The sequence below is a fragment of the Propithecus coquereli genome, unplaced genomic scaffold (assembly GCF_000956105.1).
Source record: "Propithecus coquereli isolate 6110/MARCELLA unplaced genomic scaffold, Pcoq_1.0 Scaffold285, whole genome shotgun sequence".
NCBI classification, from domain to species: Eukaryota; Metazoa; Chordata; class Mammalia; order Primates; family Indriidae; genus Propithecus; species Propithecus coquereli.
Window position 1 is genome coordinate 2,239,610 of NW_012148452.1, and position 24,989 is coordinate 2,264,598.

General features: G+C 36.6%; 1 protein-coding gene across 1 annotated transcript in view; it reads left to right on the plus strand.

The window, feature by feature from the left end:
* TRIM37 (tripartite motif containing 37) overlaps positions 1–24,989 on the plus strand; it is a 135,445-nt gene that overhangs the window by 52,758 nt on the left and 57,698 nt on the right. Inside the window, exons 9-12 of the mRNA XM_012648450.1 lie at positions 7,322–7,446; positions 14,154–14,204; positions 15,253–15,334; positions 21,677–21,753. Coding sequence (XP_012503904.1) covers positions 7,322–7,446; positions 14,154–14,204; positions 15,253–15,334; positions 21,677–21,753 — 335 coding nt within the window. The remainder of the gene's footprint in view (positions 1–7,321; positions 7,447–14,153; positions 14,205–15,252; positions 15,335–21,676; positions 21,754–24,989) is intronic.

The window sequence follows — 24,989 nt, forward strand, 5'->3', positions numbered from 1 at the left end:
TCTAATTTTAGTAGAGACGGGGTCTCGCTCTTGCTCAGGCTGGTTTCGAACTCCTGAGCTCAAACAATCCGCCTGCCTCGGCCTCCCAGAGAGCTGTGATTATAGGCGTGAGCCACTGCGCCCGGCCAAGGATAATTTCTTGTTATCTATTTCCTCTTGAGTCAGCTTTCGTAGTTTATGTCTTTCAGGGAATTATTCCATCTTATTAAATGCATTGCTGGATTTATTGGTGTAATGTTCATAATATTATTATCCTTTTAACATTTGTATTAATAGAATCTGTAATGATGTCACCTCTTTCTTGATGATGGTAATTTGTGTCTTTTTTCCCTAATCAGTCTGGCTAGAGGTTTATTGATTTTATTGATCTCATGGAACAAGATTTTGGTTTCTTTTTCTGTGTCCTACTTAATTGATTTTTGTTTTGATCTAATTATTTTTTCTTTTGCTTAGTTTGAGTTTAATTTGCTCTTCTTTTTCTAATATCTTAAGATGGAAGCTGAGGTTTTTGATTTATGGTATTTTTAACTAAAACATGATCATTTTTTTCAAGAATACTTTATTATATGCCTTGTAATTTCTTCTTTGACCCATGAATTCTTCCAGTTAGTCTGTTACTTAGTTTCCAAATATTTGGAGATTTTTCTGATAATTCCGTTATGGGTTTCTAATTTAATTCTATACTTTGTGTAACTTAAACCAATTTTTAACTTATTTATTGAATTTTAGACTGTTTTATTCCCAGAATATGGTATGCCCTGGTAAATGTTCCATGTGCACTTGAATAGAATGTATATTTGCCATTGTTGGGTGGATTGTTTTATAAATGTCAACAAAGTCAAGTTGGTTGATGATGTTTAAGTCTCTTGTACCTTTTCAGCTTTTCTATGTACTTGTTTTATCAAAGCAGCCCTTTGTATCCGTGGTTTCCACATAAACAGATTCAACCAACTGTGGATCAAAAATAGTCAGGAAAAAACCCCAACAATCAAAAAATAAAAATAAAAAACAGTACAAATTTCAAAATACAGTATAACAACTATTTAAATAGCATTTACATCATATTAGGTATTATAAGTAATCTAGAGATGATTTAAAGTACAGTCGAGCATGGCTTAATGATGGGGATACATTCTGAGAAATGTATCGTTAGACGATTTCATCATTGTGCGAACATCACAGAGTGTATTTACACAAACCTAGATGATGTAGCTTACCACACACACTTAGGCTATATGGTATATTGTTTCTAGGCCACAAACCTGTACAGCATGTTACTATACTGAATGCTATAAGCAGTTGTAATACAATGGTATTTGTGTATTTAAACATAGAAAAAATACAGTAAAAATATGTTATAAAAGATAAGTAGTATATTATATAGAGCAATTACCATGAATGGTGCTTGCAGGATTGAAAGTTGCTCTGAGTTAATCACTGAGTGAGTGGTGAGTGAATGTGAAGGCCTATGACATTACTGCATACTACTGTAGACTTTATAAACACTGTACACTTAGGCTACACTAATTTTATAAAAAATTTTTTTTCTTTCTTCCATAGTAAGTTAACCTTAGTTTACTGTAACTTTTTTGCTTATCTGCATAACAAGACCACCTTGCCAGCTAGGCTTCCTTTCTCCCTCTCATACCCTGTCCACAAAAAAAAAAAACCCTGTTTAGTCATTATCCAAGCCTCTCCATTTCTTAAAAGAGAACCCTGTACCTCATTGGGGAGAGGGTGACAGTCCTTGTGTGACTCAGTTCTCAGGCTGAATCCTCAACCTGTAGGTAACTTTTGTTTCCTTAACCTTAGGGTCTGTCTTAGTTGATAATGGTACATCTATTTTTGGTCTCCCAAATCACATCCTATTTAGTGAGTTAAGACAACAAATATAAATATAGAAAGGAAGAGTTAAAACTCTTTATATGCAGAGAATATGGTTATCTACAGAGAAAACATATGTCATACCTTTTTAGTGAGTTTATTTGGGTTGCTGGTTGCAAGATGAAGATATAAAAATCATTAGTGTTTCTACATCAGGAACAACCCAATAGAAAAAATTCATTCATAGTAGCAATGAGAAAAGAAAAATAGCTCATCAGTCTGAGGTATGTGAGGTATGCAAAATATATCAGGTCCAGAGAGGTGGGAGTGGGGGATTTGTGTTAGTCTCCTCTCCCACCCCCACACCTGAGGGCAATTATTTAAAGTCATTTTGTTCCCTGCTGTCTCACTCTTTATCTTCCTGTTGCTATAATTTGTGATACAAAGAACAATGTATAGCCTATCGTTAGCTTATGTTGTTTTCCTGTAAATTCTTGGTAAAACAATTTAGGAACAGCCTCTTCTTTTCCTTCAAAAATCCAGTTGTAGCTGCTGCTGGTAGGTTCATATATTTTGGGCAACTTGAATCTACAATCTGGGGTTGTAGTCCTCAGGCTTGGCCCAAATAAATTCTCTACTTATGTTAGTTTTGCCTGAACTTCTTTCTTTTAGATGAATAGCAACAAAAATCATTAAGGGATCTGTGAATAAATCTAGAATGAAGAAGTAAATCTGAATAAAGAAATATGCTGAATCTCATTGATTCTCCGATGTACATTTTGTGTATCTTTGAAACAAGATGCGTTTTAACAGTTGGTGTCACCATAATTTATTGAAGTTTATTTTTCTTAGTGTCATGTAAAATAAAGATGTGCTTAATAATTAATGTCATTACATTCTATGAATATCAAAGTCAAAATAAAAACGGAGAGACTAATCTCTAATGTTTGGGAAGCGAGAATTGCAATTTGGGGCATACACACAGTCCCGGTGGTCTTTGGTATGCCTGAAGAACAAAGAAGGTTGAAAGTTTTGTAAAAAGAAGAAATATTATTATTTTAAATATAGTTCATTGGTACTTGTAAAACTTTACGGAGCTGGCAATCTCTGTTTGGTGAGTGATGGCAATAGGTAAAACTAGTCTTAAGAGTTGCATTAGGTTGTTTCAGTAGCTGTTAGGTAAAACTGGTTTCTGGTTAAAACAGGTAGTTTCATCAGCCAGGCTTCCAGAGAATTACATTCTTAGAGCAATGTCTTCTGCCTGAGTGCTGCTTCTCCGTGGCCTCTTGATCCAATTCATATAATCAACTTTCACAATGAATTATGGTATTGATCCAAGGGAAAATTGAATATTATAATGGAGTTATTCTCCAGTGTTAATCTACAAATACAATTCAATCTTAATTTCAATGTGAGTTTTCTCAGAATCTGATAAAATTCCAATATTAATATAAACGAGCAAGGGCCTCCAAGTGGGGGGAAGGGGGAAGAAACAAAGTTGGAGCTCTTGTCATACCGTTTATCAAGACACGAAACCACAGTGTTATAGCTGTGACACTGATATTGGCACACAGAGAGACAAATAGATAAGTAAAACAATAAAAAGCTTACGAGTCAGCACCCAGGCATATATGACAAATGGAGAAGGATGGACTTTTCAACAAATATTTACAGTTATACATGTGGAAAATAAAGTTAGAGCTTCATCTTACTCTGTACACAAGAATCAGTTCCAGGTAGATTAAACATTTAAAGAGGAAGACTCAAATGAATTAAGACTTTTTTTTGAACCAAAAATCTTTTTTTCTTTTTGAGACAGAGTCTCAGTCTGTTGTCCTGGGTAGAGTGCCGTGGCATCATCATAGCTTACTGCAACCGCAAACTCCTGGGCTCAAGCTATCCTCCTGCCTCAGCCTCCCAAGTAGCTGGACCACAGGCACACGCCACGATGCCCAGCTAATTTTTCTATTTTTAGGAGAGATGGGGTCTTGCTCAGGCTGGTCTTGAACTCCTGAGCTCAAGCTGTCCTCATGCCTCGACCTCCCAGAGTGCTAGCATTACAGGCGTGAGCCACTGTGCCCAGCCCCCAAGATTTTTTAAAAGCTAGATTGACAACTCACAGACTGGGAAAAGTTGTGTTGTTCCTAAAACTGAACAAATTGGTATCCAGAATTTATAAAGAAATACAACTCAACCATAAATAGCTAAAACAATCTCATAAAATATGAGCAAGGGATATGGATCTAGGATCCATAGATCCTAGATGACTGTAGCTGAGTGCAAGCTCTTGCTACTCAATACAGGACAGCCACAATAAGTTGAGTGACAACGTTTTGGTGCAAGGAAGGTGAATTTTATTCAGAGAGCCAGCAAACTAAGGAGATGGCGAACTAATGTCCTAAGGAACCATCTTAAGTTAGTATGAACTTTAGGCTCTTTTTTATGTTGAAGGATGAAGAGGATGCGGGTTGCAATAGGTAACCAAGGACTGCAGACATCTTAGTGTCAGTGAGGGTCTGAGGAGGCTGTAAAACTTCTTTTTTCTTGGTCAGTTAACTTTGGAAGGCATAGATAAGGTCGTGATGTTCCTATAAATCTTTAACATAGCATTAATACTTGGATGTATATGTTCCTTATCTCCCTGGGAGTTAGTTTTGGGAAAGGGATGGTTATCATCTTTTTTCTAGAGTTGAACTACAAAGTATTATTAGTAACAAATTCTTCCTGTAATTAGCTGGCTTACATGCAGAACTAAGTAGAAGCTTTTATTCTAAAGGTTATGACTACAGGAGGTCAGAAGCAAAATGTAGCTAGTTATGTTAAGCCTCCCTTGCACTGTTACTTGATCAATAAATGTGAAATTTCACTGATAAACTTGGCAATATTTACTAAAACCACAGCAAAATGTCATCTTATACCCATTAGATTGACAAAAATTAATAAGTAAAAATATAAATGTTTACAAGGGAACTTATTGCTGATAGAAGCATAAATCTATTGAACTACTTTTGAGAGCAGTTTGCTAATATCTGCTAAATTTGTTGATGTACTTCAACCAGTAATTCCAGTCCTAGAGAAACTTCAGTGTGTGTACAAGGAACTGTTTTTAAGGGTCTTCACTCTATGTTAGGGTGGGAATTCGTACGCAGGTAGAGAATAATTCTCAACACAAAGATTAGGGTAGAAAGAAGTAAAAGTTTATTTTCCTTTTTCTGAGAGAGAGAGAGAAGAGAAATGGTATGACCCCTGACAGAAAGAGGGAAGTGGCAGCGTGGAGATCAAGCAGCTTGGAGTTGTTATTGGGGGGTTGTAAAGAGGTCAAGAAAATTTATTGCCGTGGACTAATTAATTAGAAGGAGGCAGGTATAAGATGTCAGAGTGTCTGTTTCTCCTGTTTTTTTTTTTTCCTGTTCCTGGAGACTCACTTATCAGTGGTTCTGGTGGAACTGGTCTGGCAAATGTAAAGGGGCATGATTTACACTTTCTTTTTGTCTGCTCAGCTCTTTTCAAATGCTGTAAAAACATCTGCGTAGACAATTAGTTAATCTTAAAAGACAGGTGATTGATCTCAAGCACAGCGAGTTTAAGGTTAATGTCCCTCTGATCAGTCTTAGAGACAGTGAGTTTATATTTTTCTGTTAGTTTGTTAGTAAGGCCATCCTTTCACTCTAGAGTTATTTTTATAGTGAAGACTAGGAAGCAACCTAAATGTCCGTTGATAGGAAGATAAATAAATTGTGTGATATTCATACAGAGGTATTTTTTAAAACTGTTGAAATAAGTCTATGAATGTCAATATAATTAAAATCTCAAAAACAGTATTGAGTGAAAAATGTAGGCTGCGTGGTGATAGAGCCTGATAGTATTTATGTGACCTTTGGAAATATTCAGAACATTGTTTATGGCTGTATATATACACATAGTAATTGTAGAAACACATGTATGATGATAATAAACGTCAGTTGAAGGAACAAGTTGCTTTTGGAAGAAATGGGGTCAAGGAAGGATATATTTAGTAAGCATTCAATAAATATTTGTGTAATGAAAAATACAAATTAAAACTTTATGTGTATATATGCACACAGTGATTTTAAAATAACATACCTTAAAATCATAAATAATCAAATAACATTAGATCATTTATTTAAGTCAGTTATTCAAAAAACCTTAATGTCCTGGGCAATGCCTGACACACAGTAATATGAATGACAAAATATGCTGCTGCTTGTTTTTTCTGCCCTATTACCAATTACCAAAAAAATTTTGTTGGTTGATCGAGTAGCCCAGTCATATCATATCATTATTCTTGGTAAACCCAAGGCTATAAGCTCTGATATAGATCATATGATGTGATATAATTATTCTTGGTGAGCTATAAGCTACTGTTATTTATAACATATAAACCCAACTGTAGTGGGTTTTATAAATATCATCCATATGGCATTTGATAGGGTATTAGTTTGCTAGGGTTGCCATAATAAAATATGGGACGCTTAAACAACAGAAATTTACTTTTTTGTAGTGCTAGGGGCTTGAAGTTTGAGATCCAGGTGTTGTCAGGCTTAGTTTCTCCTGAGGTTGGTCTCCTTGGCTTGCAGGTGACTGCTTTCTCACTGTGTCCTCACATGGGCTCTTCTATATGAGTGCCCACTCGTGATGTCTCTTCTTATAAGAACACGGGTCATGTTGAATTAAGGCCCCACCCAAATGACCTCATTTTAACTTAATCACTTCTTTAAAGATTATCTCTAAATGTAGATCTCAGGTACTGGGGATTGGCCTGCCACGTATAAATTTGGATGGTGGTGGGGAACATAATTCAGCCCATAACAGATAGTTTACAATGCTGTTTCACATACAGCTTCATAATCCTTAAACTCAACGAAGCAAGCAGTGGTGGATTTATTATTCTAGTTTTATACATAAATAGACTGAGAGTTATGTAATTCGTGGTGGAATTAGACCTTCAAACTAATTTTCTTGAATACAAAATCAGTAGTCTTTTTAACTACTACTGAAGTTAGATTTCTCACTTTTTCTCTTTGGCGTAACTTCAGTAGTATTTCCCAAATTGATACAGGATAAGATTTGGTGTGTGTGTTATATCTTAACATTTCTGTTACCTAGAATGCCATCTGAGAAATGCTTGCTTTTAAAGGCTTTCAACATACAGGATTTGTTCTTTAATATATATAAGAGTTTCACCGTACCAGTCTGAAAATATGTTTGTAGTTGCTTAAAATTTGACTTATCCTAAAATGTGAGGAGAGATAATTGCATTAAAACCAAGTACTCTTTTTCAATGACTTTACTGTTAGAATGGAAATAAATAAACCTACATTCTTTGTAGATTGTCAATTTTCTTTGAAAGAGTCATTTTATGTTTATTTTTTTTAGTTTATGACCAGAATAATTGTCATTTCCTTCCTTATTAAGAATTGTGAGATGCCAGTAAATAGTAATTTTGTTTGTTCAGATAATTTTTTTCCTTTCACAGTTGCGGTCTTGTAGTAAGAGTGAGTTGATATCTAAGAGCTCAGAGATCCTCATGATGTTTCAGCAAGTTCATCGAAAGCCCATGGCATCCTTTGTTACCACTCCTGTTCCACCAGACTTTACCAGGTACGACACAGTTTTTAAATTTCATTTTCATTTGAAGTTTATGTGTCAGTGCATATACGTATTTTAAAAGAATCTTTTTTTTAACTCATCTCTTTAAGTTTCTGTTTGTAGTGGTGTGGTCTGGTGAGCTCTATTTTACGCATGTAAAACTAGTCCCCCCTAAAAGTCCAGTGGACTCACACTTGAATGCAAAGAGAAAATGATTGTGAATTAGGAATTGTTTTTTTCCTGGAGCTTCTTTTTCCATAGTGTAGAAAAAATAATCGATCCCATTAGCTTCATCAGTGTTTGTTTATTCTTTTACTTACCTTTTGAATTAACATACCTTTTTATTTTTTGAGACAGTCTCACTCTGTTACCCTGGGTAGAGTGTAGTGGTGTTATCGTAGTTCACTGCAACCTCAAATTCCTGGGCTCAAGTGATCCTCCTGCCTCAGCCTCCTGAGTAGCTGGGACTACAGGCGCATGCCACGATGCCCTGCTAAATTTTTCATCTTTAGTAGAGACAGGGTCTCACTGTTGCTCAGGCTGGACTTGAACTCCTGAGCTCAAGCAATCCTCCTGCCTCAGCCTCCCAGAGTGCTAGGATTACAGGCATGAGCCACTGCACCCGGCTGAATTAACTTATATCTTGTTACATGAAACTCAGAAATAGATGAAATGCCAAAAGAATTTGAAGGTGGCATAATGTTATCTCCATAGCCTAAAAGATTGTGGGAGGAAATAGTTATTGCAAACAGTTGCAGTCTATATATCTTTTTCATTTTCATTTTGGGCTGAATCTTAGTATTCTTCTGAACAGCATCTTCTTTCAAGCATAATTTAGAATTACACTATGCTTTTAGGTAAGTGATTCTTAACTCTGACTATATATTGGACTCATTTGAGATTCTGTTGAAAATTATCAATGCTGGGCCATGCCATACCCCAGGCCATTTGAAATCAAATCTCTATGGGTATATTAGTCTACTTGGGCTGCCATAACAAAATACCACATCCTGGGTGGCTTAAACAACAGAAATTTATTTTCTTATGGTTATGGAGGCAAGAAGTCCAAGATCAAGGTGCCAAAAAATTCCATTTCTGATGAGGAATTGCAGACAGCTGCCTTCTCACTGTGTCCTCACATGATCTCTTCTCTGTTAGTGCCTGGAGAGATCAGTCTCTGGTGTCTCTTTCTTTTCTTATGAGTATACCAGCCTTATTGGATTAGAGTTCCTCCCTTATGATGTCATTTAACCTTAATTACCTTCCTAAAGGACCTATCTACAAATATGGTCATGTTCAGGGCTAGGGCTATAACATAAGAATTTTGGGAGATACAATTCAGTCCGTGTTATTGGGTACAGATGGGCATTTTCAGTTTATTCTTTTTATATCTCTTTTGCTTATTCCTAGGATGAGGGCTGAAGCCACTGCTTCAGATAAATATTTTGGTATGACGGACTTAATTTATCTTATATTTTAGAGATGGCTTATGGAATGCTATCAAGTTTTTCTAGCATATTGAAGGCTGCGGTACATCTGGAAAATAGCCTTTCTTTTTTTTTTTTTCGAGACAGAGTCTCACTGTGTTGCCTGGGCTAGAGTGCCGTGGCGTCAGCCTAGCTCACAGCAACCTCAAACTCCTGGGCTCAAGCGATCCTTCTGCCTCAGCCTCCCGAGTAGCTGGGACTACAGGCATGTGCCACCATGCCCGGCTAATTTTTTCTATATATTTTTAGTTGTCCAGATAATTTCTTTCTATTTTTAGTAGAGACGGGGTCTCGCTCTTGCTCAGGCTGGTCTTGAACTCCTGACCTTGAGCAATCCACCCGCTTCGACCTCCCAGAGTGCTAGGATTACAGGTGTGAGCCACCGTGCCCGGCCAGCTATTTCAATTTTGAACATATCTTTTCTGAACCATTCCATCATTCATGTTATGTGGAATGAAACATAGATTTGGATGTATGTAACATATATAAACCTTAGTGCTTTTCAATTCTTTTTCCTTAAAACTCCCATAACAAATTAGTGTTTTTCAATTTAAAGTGTGGTTCATGGATCACTTATATCAGAGCCACTGGGGTATTTATCCAAAATGCAGATTCCCAGGTCTGTTTTCCAAGATTCTTTAAAGGTGTTATCCAGGAAATGCATCTTGGGCATTCTAAGTAATACAGCACTAAAGTTTGGGAGCCATTGATTTATGTAAATTGCCATCTTTATACCACTTTCAGCAGCTCATCAGGCAGGCAACAATGCTTATCAGTCTGATAATTAAACAGCCTTTCATGGGTAAAGATCATCTTAGGGCCCTCTCTCTCTCTAGTAATGCTCACTAACTTATTGGAAATTTTGGCTTTTTTTTTTTTTTTTTTATTTTATTTTTTTTTTTGAGACAGTGTCTCACTCGTTGCCCGGGCTAGAGTGCCGTGGTATCAGCCTAGCTCACAGCAACCTCAGACTCCTGGGCTCAAGCAATCCTTCTACCTCAGCCTCCCAGGTAGCTGGGACTATAGCCATGTGCCACCATGCCCGCCTAATTTTTTCTATATATATTTTCAGTTGTCCAGCTAATTTCTTTATATTTTTTTAGTAGAGACGGGATCTCGTACTTGCTCAGGCTGGTCTCGATCTCTTGAGCTCAAACGATCCACCCGCCTTAGCCTCCCAGAGTGCTAGGATTATAGGCGTGAGCCAGCCGGAAATTTTGGCTTTTAACTTAACTCTAATTCTTTCTTTTGTTTTTTTTTTTTTGTGACAGAGTCTCTCTCCCCCCCGACCTCCCCAGTACAATTAGCATGCAGGGGTGTCATCATAGCTCATTACAACCTCAAACCCCTGGGCTCCAGCGATCCTCCTGCCTCAGCCTCCTGAGGAGCTGGCACTACAGATGCATGCCACCACACCTGGGTAATTTTTCTGTTTTTTGTAGAAACAAGGTCTCACTCTTTCTCAGGCTGGTTTCAAACTCCTGACTTCAAGCAGTCCTCCTGCCTCAGCTTCCCAAAGTGCTGGGATTACAGGCGTGAGCCACTGAACCGGGCCTTAACTCTAATTCTTGTGGAAACTCAGTTTATTAGTTAAAATACAGGAAGCAGGTATACGTCTTCCTGTATGGTAACATCTTTACTGATGCATTGATCAGCAAAGAAAAGAGGGCTAAATAAGAAAGACCAGCATTCATTGACATTAAGTTCCCAAAGTTTAGATGTGCAAAGCAATGGTGTTTCTATTACCTTTAGTTCCATTAGTTAGTGACTGGTGATGGAGCCACAATGGAGGAAAAAAGGTCATTAAATCAGTGAAGTATTATTTATTAAAGACTATATATCCCAGCACTGTTGTAGATGCTGCACAGAAAACACAGAAGAGGAACTAAAAATCTTTTTGGGTAAATATTCCACGTTAAATAGTAGAGAATTTTTTATTAAAATGTAATATTTGTTTACTCAGTTATATATCATTTTATATCAGACATTCTGAGAAGAGTTCAGAATAGAGACTGGCATTGTCGAGAAGACTTTATAACCTAGAAAGGAATTGAGGCCAGGTGCAGTGGCTCACGCCTGTAATCCCAGCATTCTGAGAGGCCGAGGTGGAGGATTGCTTGAAGTCAGGGGTTGGAGACCAACCCGAGCAACATAGGGAGACCCTGTCTTTATAAAAAATAGAAAAATTAGCTGGCATGGGGGCACATGCCTGTGTTCGCAGCTACTCAGGAGGCTTAGGCCAGGGGATCACTTGAGCCCATGTGTTTGAGGTTGCAGTGAGCTGTGATGGTGCCACTGCATTCTGGTCTGGGTGACAGAGCAAGATTCTGTCTCAAAGAAAGAAAGAATAAAGAAAGGAAGTTAACTCTCAGTCCACAGGTAGTTACTGGGGGAAATCGTAAAGTTGGGGCTGGATGTGGTGGCTCACACCTATAATTCTAGCACTTTGGGAAGCCAAGGTGGGAGGATCACTTGAGGTGAGGACTTCCAGACTAGCCTGGGCAACAGAGCAAGGCCCCATCTCTACAAAAATTTAAAAATTAGCCATGTGTGGTAGTGCATGCCTGTAGTCCCAGGTACTTGGGAGGGTGAGGCTGCAGTGAGCTTACCATGCCACTGCACTTCAGCCTAGGCAACAGAGTGAGACTCTTTCTCTTAAAAAATTTTAAAAAGAAATGGTCAAGTTGGGAAGGAGAACCAATTTTTACGTAGCTCACCAGTCTATTTCCTGAAGGAATAAATGGATACTTGTAATCGCCCCTTCCCTTTGTTCATGAAGTTATGATGAGGTCACTGATCTGAAGATTTGCAGATCAGTGACTTACAGATTTCTGGGCTGGAGATGGTTTGAGGTGAGTTTCTCATATTCTGTGAAGCCAGAGATTCACTTACACCATCATGAGATGAATCCAGTCATCATAAAGGCCAGAGTAGTCAGTCTATACTTCTAAAAGAAGAGGAGAAATAAAGAATATTATGAGAACATAAAGTGATATATATAGGCACAGAATGGTAGCATCAATCAGTATGATTGAAGATAACCTCCAAATAAGCATAATGCAGAGGTGTTAATAAATATTTAAGGGTGGTATAGCTTTGTGTATGTATATAAAGAATGCAAATGAAATTTTGAGCAAATATTTTCAGCTCTCTCTGAGTCTGCAGGTGAATATTTATAAATATTTGAATGCTTGCTGTGAATATTCTAATCCTAGTTGTGTTCCAGGCATGTGTTAAGTGCTAGCAGTCTAAGCACACTAGAAAGCTCTTCTGATTTATGAATTATGATTTTTGAGAAAAATACATGATTAGAGCCACAATAAAATGTGATGACTGGTGATAGGGAAGGTATGTGTATCCTGTTTAATGCTGCCCCCTAGTAGTAATTTGTTATAATGCTACTTGTGTCTAAAATGTTTTCCCTAAAAAAATATTACATATGTAGAAGAAGTATATCGCATATACCCTAGGATTGATTGATCTGTTTTCTGTGTTCTACATTTGATCATTTTCTCTCAGCAGGTGAGAGGTAGGGCAGACTGTACTGTATCCTGTTGGTTAGGGAGCATTCGAACCTGTGCTCTTTACTCATATTTCTACTTCACCATTCTAAGTTGAACGTGGCATCTCTGTTTATTTTGTGTTCTGATGAACTCTTTTGACCCTTGATGGCTAAGAGAATATGACAATGATAGTCTGGACTTAGATCAAAAACAACAATAACAACAACACAAGAAATAAATCTCACTGGATGTTAAGGACATGATGGGAGAAACGGTATGTAGATCAGCAGGCAACTGGGGATTTGTTGAAGTCTTTGCACTTTATGGAGGATATTCTGAACTTGATGGGATAATTGACCAACACTTGTGTGATTGAATGTTGCACAAAATGATAGCCAAAATCGTGTCCCTATTTGACTAAATTTGAACAGGAAGGCTTCCCAGGCACTAATTGCATTGCTCCTGCTAATTGGGGTTAGTGTATATTGAGTGCTAGGAAAGTACATAATGGAAGACCTTAGAGCAGACTTCCAAGAGTAGGTGACTTCTAATCTGTTATCTGAAGGAATAGTAAGGATTACCAGACAAAAGTATCTGGGGATGGGGAGTCTTCAAAGGAAGAAAGGTGACTGACTAGGGTTATGATAGGAGTGGTTGACATAGTTTATCTGAATAGTAGATTATATAGTTAGCAATCGCAGGACAAGGTATTATATCTACTTACTGTGAAAAAGACGTGACCTATTTAGCTATGCATTCTTACCATAAAATAAAGAATAACTTATTTTTTAGCTGTACTATATTTTCACATGGCAAACTACTAATTTCTTTAGGTACTCTCACAGTGATATAGATATATTTTGTATCTTATTTTGATAATGACCAAAAGTTTGAATTGAACTTTAGAAAATTTATGTGGAGATGTGGTAAAATGGTTCGTGGTTTATTGTTTTGGTAAATTTGTAACTTTACATATCAAATTTAGAATACTATGTTACAACACTGTATGATAGTATCTTTATAATAAATGGTGTTTTAATGACTTTTGAGGTGTTCTAATGACAGTACCATAAATCATCCACATGATCCAGGATGGTTAGCAGCAAAATGGTTTATCACTTAGCCCATCTCCTATGGTTATAGTTCAGTTCTTTTTGGAAAAGATTGGGTGTATCTAAAGTTGCATGAGGTAATCTTGCCTTGCCAAGAAGGTGTTAATGTGCTAGTCCATTTCAGTTGTCCCTTAAGTGATTATATATTCTAGTAAATATTCTCCAGGTATTTAAGGTCTGTTAATATTTCCCATAGTTTATTCTGAAGAAGGAAGTTTTGGAATTAATTGTGATATATTTGATTTTGCTGTTTCTTTTCATTTTTTTAAAGCCTGTTTATATCTGTTTAATAATTCAGGTTCCCAGTCTCAGATTCAGTTTCTTACTTTTTCCTATTTCCATGAGTACTTTTTTAGTTTGTGTCTTGTACTGATTTTAATATGTAATCATATACTGTATTGCTTTTTTAAAAAAATTATTTAATTGTAAACTTTTGATAGTTGCATGAATTCATTTTATTTAATGTTATGTTTAATAAGGATTTGAAAATATTTCTTAGGGACTTAAAGTTTAATAAAGTTTTCAAGATATTACTGAGGGACTTTGTTTTTTTTAGCTTAATGGAATTTTAAACTTATACAACCTAAATAGTTTTTTTGCCTTTTGCTTCTTTTTAGTGAATTAGTACCATCTTACGATTCAGCTACTTTTGTTTTAGAGAATTTCAGGTAAGAGTTCTTGACAACTGGTTTTTTTCTGTGTATACATAAGGAAGAGCCAAGAAAGTATCATTCTTTGGTAGGATAGAGATCTAATGAACTCAGTTTAGTAGTCTTAGAAGAAACAAGTTTCCTGTGAGAAACAGAATTTATTTATCTGGATTTTTTTGTATCTTTAGGACTGATTACTTCTCTAGGCTGGGTTAAGGAACCATTTTAAAGAAGAGGGTCCACTTAGCTTTTGCCAAGGCAGGGGGCTGGGAATATAGAGGTTGATGAGCCCCTCCCTGCCTGTCCATCCTCAGAAATAAAAGTGGTGGGAAGAAGTCCCTTGGGATCCATACTATCTCAGCTCAAAGTCAAGAATTGTGGATAAGAGGCCATTATTGTAAGAAATTTGTAGGCCTTGTAAGTTGCATGTTAATTTTGTTAGCATTTACTGCTTTTTCCCTAAGATCAGAAGCAAACATCTTAAAACACAAAGGTTTTAAGGGACTTATCTTCAAGGGCAGCATGGAAGTGGGAACTAAGAATACAAGGTCTGAGGAGGGAAACTCCAGATAGGCAATAGCCATTAAAATAAATCCACACTGTGAGACTTTATACCCTTCCCTATTTAATTTGTCTTTTCTTATGACATAATTTTGTGGCTAAAACATAGCCTCTTTGAGGTTTGCCCCACATATTTAAAGTTTAGCACGTTTTCTTGTTTTTCTGTATTCAAGAAGGATAATCATCCTGCAGGGAAGTGAGGAAGAAACACATTCCAGGTTTTTGGGGTGGGGAGGGGGGTTCGTTTTATTTGCTTGTTTTTTTAATGGTGAAAGGCTACTTGTTGAAGCAGTAATTAAAGTCGGGATACTTAGTGATACTCTGGTTTTCCCTTAAATGTCACAATTTTGAGGTTTTTTTCCCCCTGAAATGTATTAAATATTGAATATTTCAGTATCATTAAATTTTCATTTATTTCAGACTGTAAATATGTCTAAACTTATACAGTGGGATGTATTTCACAGCAGTTTTGATCTTGGGATTTGGTCGATTTTCTTTTCTTTAGCACTTTGCGCCAGAGAGCAGATCCTGTTTACAGTCCACCTCTTCAAGTTTCAGGACTTTGCTGGAGGTTAAAAGTTTACCCAGTAAGTTTTTCATATTTCTCATAAATTTTGAAAGCAAGATCTTTTTTCAGGGTTCTAGAGTATACCAGTTCACTTTTTAGTAGAGTAAGGAAATTAAAGTAATGATAATTTTATATTTCTTTATGGGATATATAACTTAATCTATGAAAAAATAAGTTAAATATGAACAATATGAACCCTGACATACTAAATTTTATTTCTGGTTTGTAGAAAGGTACTTCCTTTAGAAGAAATGTTTAAAATTCTTTTAAAAATCATTTTAGGCTGGGCGCATGGTAGCTCATGCCTATAATCCCAGAACTTTGGGAGGCCAAGGCAGGAGGATCACTTGTGCCCAGGAGTTCCAGACCAGCCTGAGCAGTATAGCGAGACTCTGTCTCTACAAAAAATTTTAAAAATTAGCCAGGCATGGTGGCATGCATCTATAGTCCAGCTACTCCAGAGGCTGAAGTGAGAGGATCACTTGAGCCCAGGAATTTGAGGCTGCAGTTAGCTGTGATTGTGCCACTGCACTCCAGGCTGGGTGACAGAGTGAGACCATGTCTCAAAAAAAAAAAAAAGGCATTTAAAACAAAATATATGTAAAGAAAATCATCAAAAACACATGTATGCTGACTGCATACTCATGGTACATTTCGATATGTTCCTTTGGGTCTATATTTTTCTTAAATTGGTGGCTGCTTCCAGTGGCATAATGAGTCTCAAGTCAGTTCCTATGGCAAGAGTATAAGCAGTAATGTGTAATTTTATCACATGATGTCTAGTTGTAGCTCTTTTTGTGATGCTAGCAGCTATTGGTACTCATTTCCTATGTCTTTTTATTCATTGGGAATTGCAAAATATTAATGTTCTCATTTTATTGTTTTTCATTTATTAGTTGTAATAGCTTTATAAAGAGTTGCTTCTTCTACTAATTTGGTTACCCAATATTACAGTTCATATAGAGGAGGCAGGATTCTTTCCCTTTATTTACCAGTTTTTTTAATCCTCTGAAAGGGACTAATTAGGTTTGGTTTTATTTTTTAGTGTAATTATGAACACATGGATTTTCATATATTTAATCTCTCCAAGTTTGCTCCTGAGTCCTTTTGCCATGATTTCAGTAGCCCTTAGGTGACCCTGGTACGGTTAACCCTTGAACAAGGCAATTTTGACCTGTGCATGCCACCACACCTAGCTAATTTTTCTGTTTTTGGTAGAGATGGGGTCTCACTCTTGTTCAGGCTGGTCTCAAACTCCTAAGCTGAAGCAGTCTTCCTGCCTTGGCCTCCCAGAATGGAAGGATTACAGGTGTGAGCCACCATGCCCAGCCAGGAAATTATATTTTAAGACCAAACTGATCTCTAGGGATGCTTATGCTATCAGATTGGTCGCTGTTTCTAGGCCTCTTTTTTTTTTTTTTGAGACAGTGTCTCACTCTTTTGCCCGGGCTAGAGTGAGTGCCATGGCGTCAGCCTAGCTCACAGCAACCTCAAACTCCTGGGCTCAAGCAATCCTTCTGCCTCAGCCTCCTGAGTAGGTGGGACTACAGGCATGCGCCACCATGCCTGGCTAATTTTTTCTATATATTTTTCGTTGTCTGATTAATTTCTTTCTATTTTTAGTAGAGACAGGGTCTCGCTCTTGGTCAGACTGGTTTCGAACTCCTGAGCTCAAACAATCCGCCCGCTTCGGCCTCCCAGAGTGCTAGGATTACAGGCGTGAGCCACCGTGCCCGGCCTCTAGGCCTCTTTAGTGAAATAGATACATACATAGATGTGTTTAAGTGTTTGGTGGTCTGTAATCATTTTTTATTTTTAAAATAGTATTTCAAAAATAGGCTTTTTGTTTGTTTGTTTTTTTAATAGAGACAGAGTCTCACTTTGTTGCCCAGGCTGGAGTCAAGTGACAGTCATAGCTTACTGTAACCTTGAGGTCCTAGGCTCAAGCAATCCTCCTGTCTCAGCCTCCTGAGTGGCTAGGACTATAGGTGCATGCTACCATCCCTGGCTAATTTTTAAAAATTTTTTGTGGAGATGAGTCTTACTATGTTGCTTGGGGTGGTCTGGAACTCCTGGGCTCAAGTGATCCTCCTGCTTGGCCTCCCAAAATGCTGGGGTTACAGGCATGAGCCACTGTACCCAGCTGATTTTTTAGAGCATTTTAACAAGAAAATTGAGCAAAAAGTACAGAGTTCCCATACACTTTGTGACCCTGCACATGCTTAGCCTCCCCGCTGTTAATGTCCCATGCCAGAGTGGTACATTGTTTTTTTTTCCAATTGATAAACTTACATTGACACATCATTATCACCCGAAGTTCTTAATTTACATTAGGATTCACTGTTCATGTTGTACATTTTATGGGTTTTGACCAATGTTTGTATTGGTTTTTTAAAGATAAAATAACTCGAATGAATGTTCACATTTATAATTCAAAGTGAGGACTATATACTATTAATATATAGTCTGTAATTCAAATTGAGGACTATAGGACTATAGAGCTACCTGTGAAAAACCATAGGAAATGATAGAATTAGAGTATCTTATGATGAGTCACTTATTTGCTTAATTTGACTTTACAGACATAAAATCTCAGAATAGGAAAAGCTAATTCTACCATCAGTTTGATTACTGAGAACCATTAAGAACATTTTGTTCTTGCATATCTTCCCCATGTCTGGATAACAGTTTGGTTGTCCAAACCTTGTTCTCTAGTATATTCTACAGGAAAGCCTAATGGAAACAATATTCCTTGAGTTCTCATATGTTAAAAAATTTGTGCCCTTTATACTCTAAAGCTGGTATTGCTGAATATAAAATCCTTGGCCCATGTTTTCTTTCCTTGGGTATCTTAAATATGCTGTACCATTTTCTTTAGGTAAAGTCTGATCATAAACTTTCTTCCCTCTAAAGGCATTTCCTGGTATTATCTAGCTGCCCAAATAATCTTTTTAAGTCCAATAATTTACTACTATATGTTTTGGTTGTTCTGGGTCAATATTCTCAGTTCCACACTTGGCTCTTTCAGTAGGTCATTTGAGATCTATTTGTGTTTTTTAGAATAGTCTTTCTGAATTTTAATTTTAGTTTTTTAAGTATTTGTTTTGTTCCTTTCTTGCTTTCTTTCCAGGGACTTGTGTAATCTGTATTTTGAATCTTCTTAGCCTGTCTTCAATATTTATCACTTTCTCTGTAGTCTTTTTAGCTCTTTATGCATTTTTTTCATTTTTAAAATTTTCCTTTGGGTCAGGCAAGGTGGCTCACTCCTGTAATCCTAGCACTCTGGGAGGCTAAGGCAGGAGAATTACTTGAGTTTAGGAGTTTGAGACCAGCCAGAGGAAGAGTGGAAACCCTGTCTCTACTAAAAACAGAAAAATTAGCCAGGCGTCATGGTGCATGCCTGTAGTCCCAGCTACTCAGGAAGCTGAGGCAAGAGGATTGCTTGAGCCCAAGAGTTTGAGGTGCAGTGAGCTGTGATGATGCCACTGCACTCTACGTACTCTACCCAGGGCAACAGAGGGAGACTCTGTCTCAAAAAAAAAAAAAAAAAAAATTTTTCCTTTGTTCACTTATTTCTTTTAACATATCCATTGTTTATTTGCTTTATGTTCCTCCTACTTCAGTCTTTATTTCTTAAATAACTTTTTAAAATTCCAGTTCTTTCCTTAGTTCTATCACCTGATTTCTAAGCTTTTCTAATCCTAATTTGTGCTGTTCCTTTACATGTTATACAATTTTCCTTGTGTCTCTTAGGTTGTTTTGAAATAGGTTACGCTTTTGATCTGCTTTTTGATTATGTTTTTCTGGAGTGCTTTCATTGTCTGTAAGGATGTTATTCTGCTCTTTATTTTCTCTTTTATTTTGGTAAATAACACATAACATAAAATTTACTATCTGAACAATTTCTAAGTGTACAGTTAAGTAGTGTAAGTATATTCACATTGTTGTACAATCAGTTTCCAGAACTTTTTCATCATGGGTTATTTGGTGGGGTTTTTGTTGTTCTTGAGTTGTAGGAGTTCTTTATATGTTCTGGTTATTAACCCCTTACCAGATATATGATCGGCAAATCTTTTCTCCCATTCTGTAGGTTGCCTTTTCATTCCATTGATTGTGTCCTTTGATACACAGAAGTTTTTAATTTTGATATCCAATTTGTCTATTTTTACTTTTATTTACTTTTTTTGTTAATTTCTATTTCATTTCTAGGAAATTGCCATATCCTTGCCAAATTCAATGTCATAAAGCTTTTCTCTTATGTTTTCTTCTAAGAGTTTTATAGTTTTAAACCTTATGTTTAGGTCTTTGATCTATTGAGTTCACTTTTGTTAATGGTGTAAGAGTCTAACGTCATTCTTTTGCATGTGGTTATTAGAGTGATACAGCAATCAAAAATATGGTGGCTTGTTTTCTGAGAGATTTCTTGGCTCTCCTTCTCTCTTCCACTTCTGTCTGGACCTTCTCTTTTTGTCTTCATTGTTTCTATGCTGTTTATCTTTTATTTTACTTCTAGACCTTTGTAATCTGGGGCGCTGTCCTGAGAGGCCTTGGATATTCCTTTTCAAGCGTTCATAATGACTAGACTGCATTTAATTTTTTTAGGCTTTCTTATATTAGGCCCCCTTGTATTTAGCTAGCATTATATTTAGCAGCTCTTTCTAGTTTCACCTGTTGAATTTGGCTCATGGGGCTTTTCTGTTAATAACTCGTGGGTACTTTGCTGTTCTCCTGTTCTCTGGTCCTTTCAGATGCTGCTCTACTTTGTCCCACATAGACGTTGGTAGCATGCAAGTCTTTGTGGTGTAATTGGTTTGTCTGTACCTGCTTGTATTTTGGGGAATTGGGGGATAACCTGCCATCTAGTTTTGTTGTAAATGTATGTGGGCTTTTGGTTTTGCTGTCAAATTATTGTTTGTTTTTATTTTTATGTTTGGATTTGGAGAGTTGCGAAAACTATGTTGCCATTGCAGCAGTCTTTCCAGAATCCTCTACTTATTGAAAAGTCTTAAAGCCAGTATTTTGTTATAGGTACATCTGGCATGAAAGTAAAACTAATAAGAATTTTTATTCCTTAAGAAATTTCTTGCTTTTCTGCTGGCATTAAGTTAAGAAAAAAAATAAAAGAAAAATTTAATAACTGGTAAATGAAGGTCAGGGACAAAAAATGTTCATTCCTTTTTACTCATAAATTTTTCTCCAGGGAAGTTTTTCTAGGAATAAAATTCAAAAGAAAATGCTAAGCTATTTTAGCAAGGATGTCAGCTGATTTTTAAAATCAATATAGTTTGTGATATAATTTACATTTAACAAAATTCACTAATTTTGGCAAGTTTTGACAAATATATACAGTCCTCTAGTCACCACCTCAGTGATGATGTTGACTTTGAAAAGTTATCTTAATCCCCTTTTGAGCTAATCCCTCTCCTTTCCTGGCCCCTCTGCTACCACTGATCTGCTTTTGTGAGGATAGTTTTGTTTTTCTAGAATTTTGTATAATGGGATCATACAATATATAATGTTTTGTGTCTGGCTTTTTCCACTTAGCTAATGATTCATATGTTCATTAGTATTTATTGAGTGATTACCATGTCAAACCTTGAAAGCTGCCTCAGGCCCTTTTCAAGCAAGGTAGAATAGAAATGAAGGGGTTAATAAGTACTTACACCTCTTTATATTCATATCCCAATAGACACTGGAGGTATATAAGGCTTCCTGTCCTCAGCTCTGGTACTCTGGTTGAGAGAACAGATGTTTAAATAAGTAGTTATAATGAATGTGATCCTTTAAAGAAATATATGCCTGAGCAAAGTACTGGGGAAATATAGAGGAAATATAAAAATCTCTATAATAATGATTTAAACAACTTCTAAGTCTCTAGACAGAATCTTATGTGGAATCCTAACAAAAAACATACAGAAATTACATTCAATTACTTTTAACATTGGGTGTCACCTTTTACTATGCTATCCTTTTTTGGTTGTAATAATTATTTTTTTGTCTCACTCATTTGTAACTAAATTATTTTTTTTTTCTCATTGGGGTTCTTAGTTTTTTGTTAGAGCTAATTTGTAAAAGTTCTTTATATGTTAAAGCTCTCAACCCTTTTCATGATTGTTGATATTTTCCTTAATTTGTTCGCCTGAATATTTTCACTTTTTAAAAAATGTACAAAAGTTGAAAATTGTTATAGGCTCAAATCTATTGGTCTTTTCATTAATTTTTATATTGCTTTGAGGCTTAGAAGTACTCCCAATCCAGATATCAGATATTAATCTGAATTTTGTCTGTTTGTACTATTGTGGCTTAGTTTTTTACATTTAAATTGCTCTGGAATTTGTATAACCTCTGATTCTTTTTTAAGGATGGAAATGGAGTTGTCCGTGGTTACTACTTATCTGTGTTTCTGGAACTCTCAGCTGGCTTGCCTGAAACTTCCAAGTAAGAGATGTAATTAAATAATAACCTTAATGTACGTTTATATACATTCCCCCTGGCAATTTTTGTTAATTATTGTTTATGTCTGTTAAGATGTACATTAGTATGGAATCGTTGCTATAGTATGATGGCATAGATTGGCATTTCTCAAAGTATTTGGCCTCAGGTCCCTGTATACTCTTTCTTTTTTTTTTGAGACAAAGTCTCTGTCGCCCTGAGTAGAGTGCTGTGGTGTCATGATAGCTTACTGCAACCTCAAATTCCTGGGCTCAAGTGATCCTCCTACCTTGCCTCCCGAGTAGCTGGGATTACAGGCACGCACACCACCACACCAGGCTAATTTTTTCTATTTTTGGTAGAGATGGGGCCTCACTCTTGCTCAGGATGGTCTTGAACTCCTGGCCTCAAGCACTCCTCTGGCCTTGGCCTCCCAGAGTGCTAGGATTATAGGCGTGAGCCACTGTGACCTGCCAGTCCCCTATATGCTCTTAAAATTTAGTGGGAACCCCAAGGAGTTTTTGTTTATGTGGGTTATATATATTATTATTTTCTGAAATAGAGATTAAAATTGAGAAAAATTTTTAAAAATTGTAATTCGCTTTTAAAATAACTATAAGCCTGTTGTGTAGTAACGTAAGTAACATTTTTTAATGAAAAGCAAGTATTTTCTAAAATAAGACTTTTTTGAGAAAACATATATTCGCATTTTTAGAAATCTCTTTACTGTCTAGTTTAACACATTGACTGCTGTGTGAGTTGTATTTAACTCAGGCTAGTTTTGAGCCTGGGGCCTTATGAAGCAAAACCCTGCAGTTGGTTTGTGAAAAATCTTGTTGATATTCTTATTGTTACAATTGATATTGACAGTTTAATTCTAAAAAATGTGGGTTGCTTTGCATATAACTCATGCAGAGAAAACAATAAAAAATAGCAAAATAGAAAGAATGGTTTTGTTTTAATAAATCACAATGGCCCCAGGGAAAATTTTTTTTCCCTAGTGTGGCAGTCAATGTGTTAAAAGAAGACAACTTTTATATTTCCTTTCTTTAATTTTTCTTTTTTTTTTTTTTGAGACAGAGTCTTGCTCTCTAACCCAGGCTAGAGTGCCATGGTGTCAGCCTAGCTCACAGTAATCTCAAACTCCTGGGCTCAGGCAATCCTCCTGCCTCAGCCTCCGGAGTAGCTGGAACTATAGGCAAGCACCACCACGCTGGGCTAATTTTTTCTATTTTTACCAGTTTCCGGCTAATTATTTCTATTTTTAGTAGAGACGGGGTCTCACTCTTGCCAAGGCTGGTTTTGAACTCCTGACCTCAAGTGATTCTCCTGCCTCAGCTTCCCAGAGTACTAGGATTACAGGTGTGAGCCACTGCTTCCCGCCTATATTTAATTTCTTGGAATAATTTATTTTGTTTGAAGTATGCATATAAAATCTGGCCACACAGATTCTGAATATCATGTAGGTTGGAGTCTGAGATGTAATTCACATACCATCAAATTTACCTGTTAAAAATACACAGTTTAGTGTTTTTTTAGTACATCAACAGACTTCTACAACCATCATTGATATCTATTTCAGAACATTTTCATCAGCCCGCAGAGAAACCCTGTACCCGTTAGCAGTCACTTCCCATTTTCCCTTTCCCCTAGTGCCTGGCAGCCCCTAATCTACTTTTTATTAAGCAGGAGTACTTTTAAAAGCAGTGTTAGATAATTGTGGATCTTCTTTGATATTACATCAAAACCAAACAAGTGGTATAGTTTGTTGTATGTCATTTGCAATGTGGAATCTGAAACCACATCAGTGAATTTTTTTTTTTAATTTACTGTTACATGAAAATCTGTTGGTTTGGTATGGAATGCTTGCTTTCAGCTAACATGGAAGAACAGTGATGGGATTTACTTTTCTACAACAACCAAAAAGAAAAGAAACCCATGAAACAACATTTTCTAAACACTGGAATGAGATAACAAGTGAAAGCAATCCCTGAGAGATAAGAACCCACAAATTAGCTCTATGATTTCTCCAGCTGGCAGCCTTAAGAGTTTTCACCTCCGTCTCCTGAGTAGCTGGGACTACAGGCACTTGCCACTGGCTAATTTTTAAATTGTTTGTAGAGACAGGGTCTTGCTATGTTGCTCAGGCTGGTCTCAAGCTCCTGGCCTCCTGTGATCCACCCACCTCAGCCTCTCAAAATGCTGGGATTACAGGAGTGACCCACCACACCCAGCCTCAAATTGAACTCCTTGAAATGGAACTATGTTTTATATGGAAAATAAACTGGATGGGATGAATGACAGATTCAATATTGCAAAAGAAAGATTCATGAACTTGACGGCATAGCAGTAGAAATTATCCAAAATGACACATAGAAAAAATAATTCTGAAACAGTAGAACGACTTCAAGCAGCTTAATATAAGATAATTTCAAGTCCCCAAAGGAGGGGATGGGTAGAACAGATATTTGAAGAAGTAAAGGTAAACTTTTCCAAACTTGATGAAAACTTTAAACGCACAGATCCAGGAAGCTAGCTTAATGAACTACAAGCTCATGAAACATGAAGAAAACACCAAAGAACATCATAATTATATTGTTCAAAACCAATGATAAACCACCAGTGGAAAAAAGATGTTATATACACAGGATCAAAAATATGGATGAAATCAGATTTCTCATCAGAAACAATACAAATGAAATGATAATAGAGTAACATCTTAAAAAGACTGGACTAAAAGAAAATAAATCTATTAGCCTAGAATTCTGTACCCATCAAAAAATATCTTTTAAAAAATAAAGGTGAAGTGAAGACATTTTCATACATATTTTAGACCTGGACTAGAAGAAATGTTAAAGCACATGCTTCAGGTAGAAGAGAAATAATGTCAATTGGGTATCTTCATCTAAACAAAAGAGTAAAGAGCATCAGACATGGAAAGTACCCGGGTAAATATTAAATTATTAGTGCCACAAACTGGGTGGCTTAAAACAAGAGAAATTTATTCCCTCACAGTTCTGGAGTCCTGATATCTGAAATATCTATCGCTAGGCTAAAAGGAAGGTTTCAGCATGGCAGTACTTGCTCCAGAGCCTGTAAGGGAGAATCCATTCCTTGCCTCCTCCAGCTACTGGTGGCTACTAGCATTCCTTAGCTCGTGACTGCATCCCTCTCATCTCTGCCTCCAGGGTTATGTTGCCTTGTCTTTTTCTGTCTCGGTCAAATCTTTCTCTGCTTTCCTC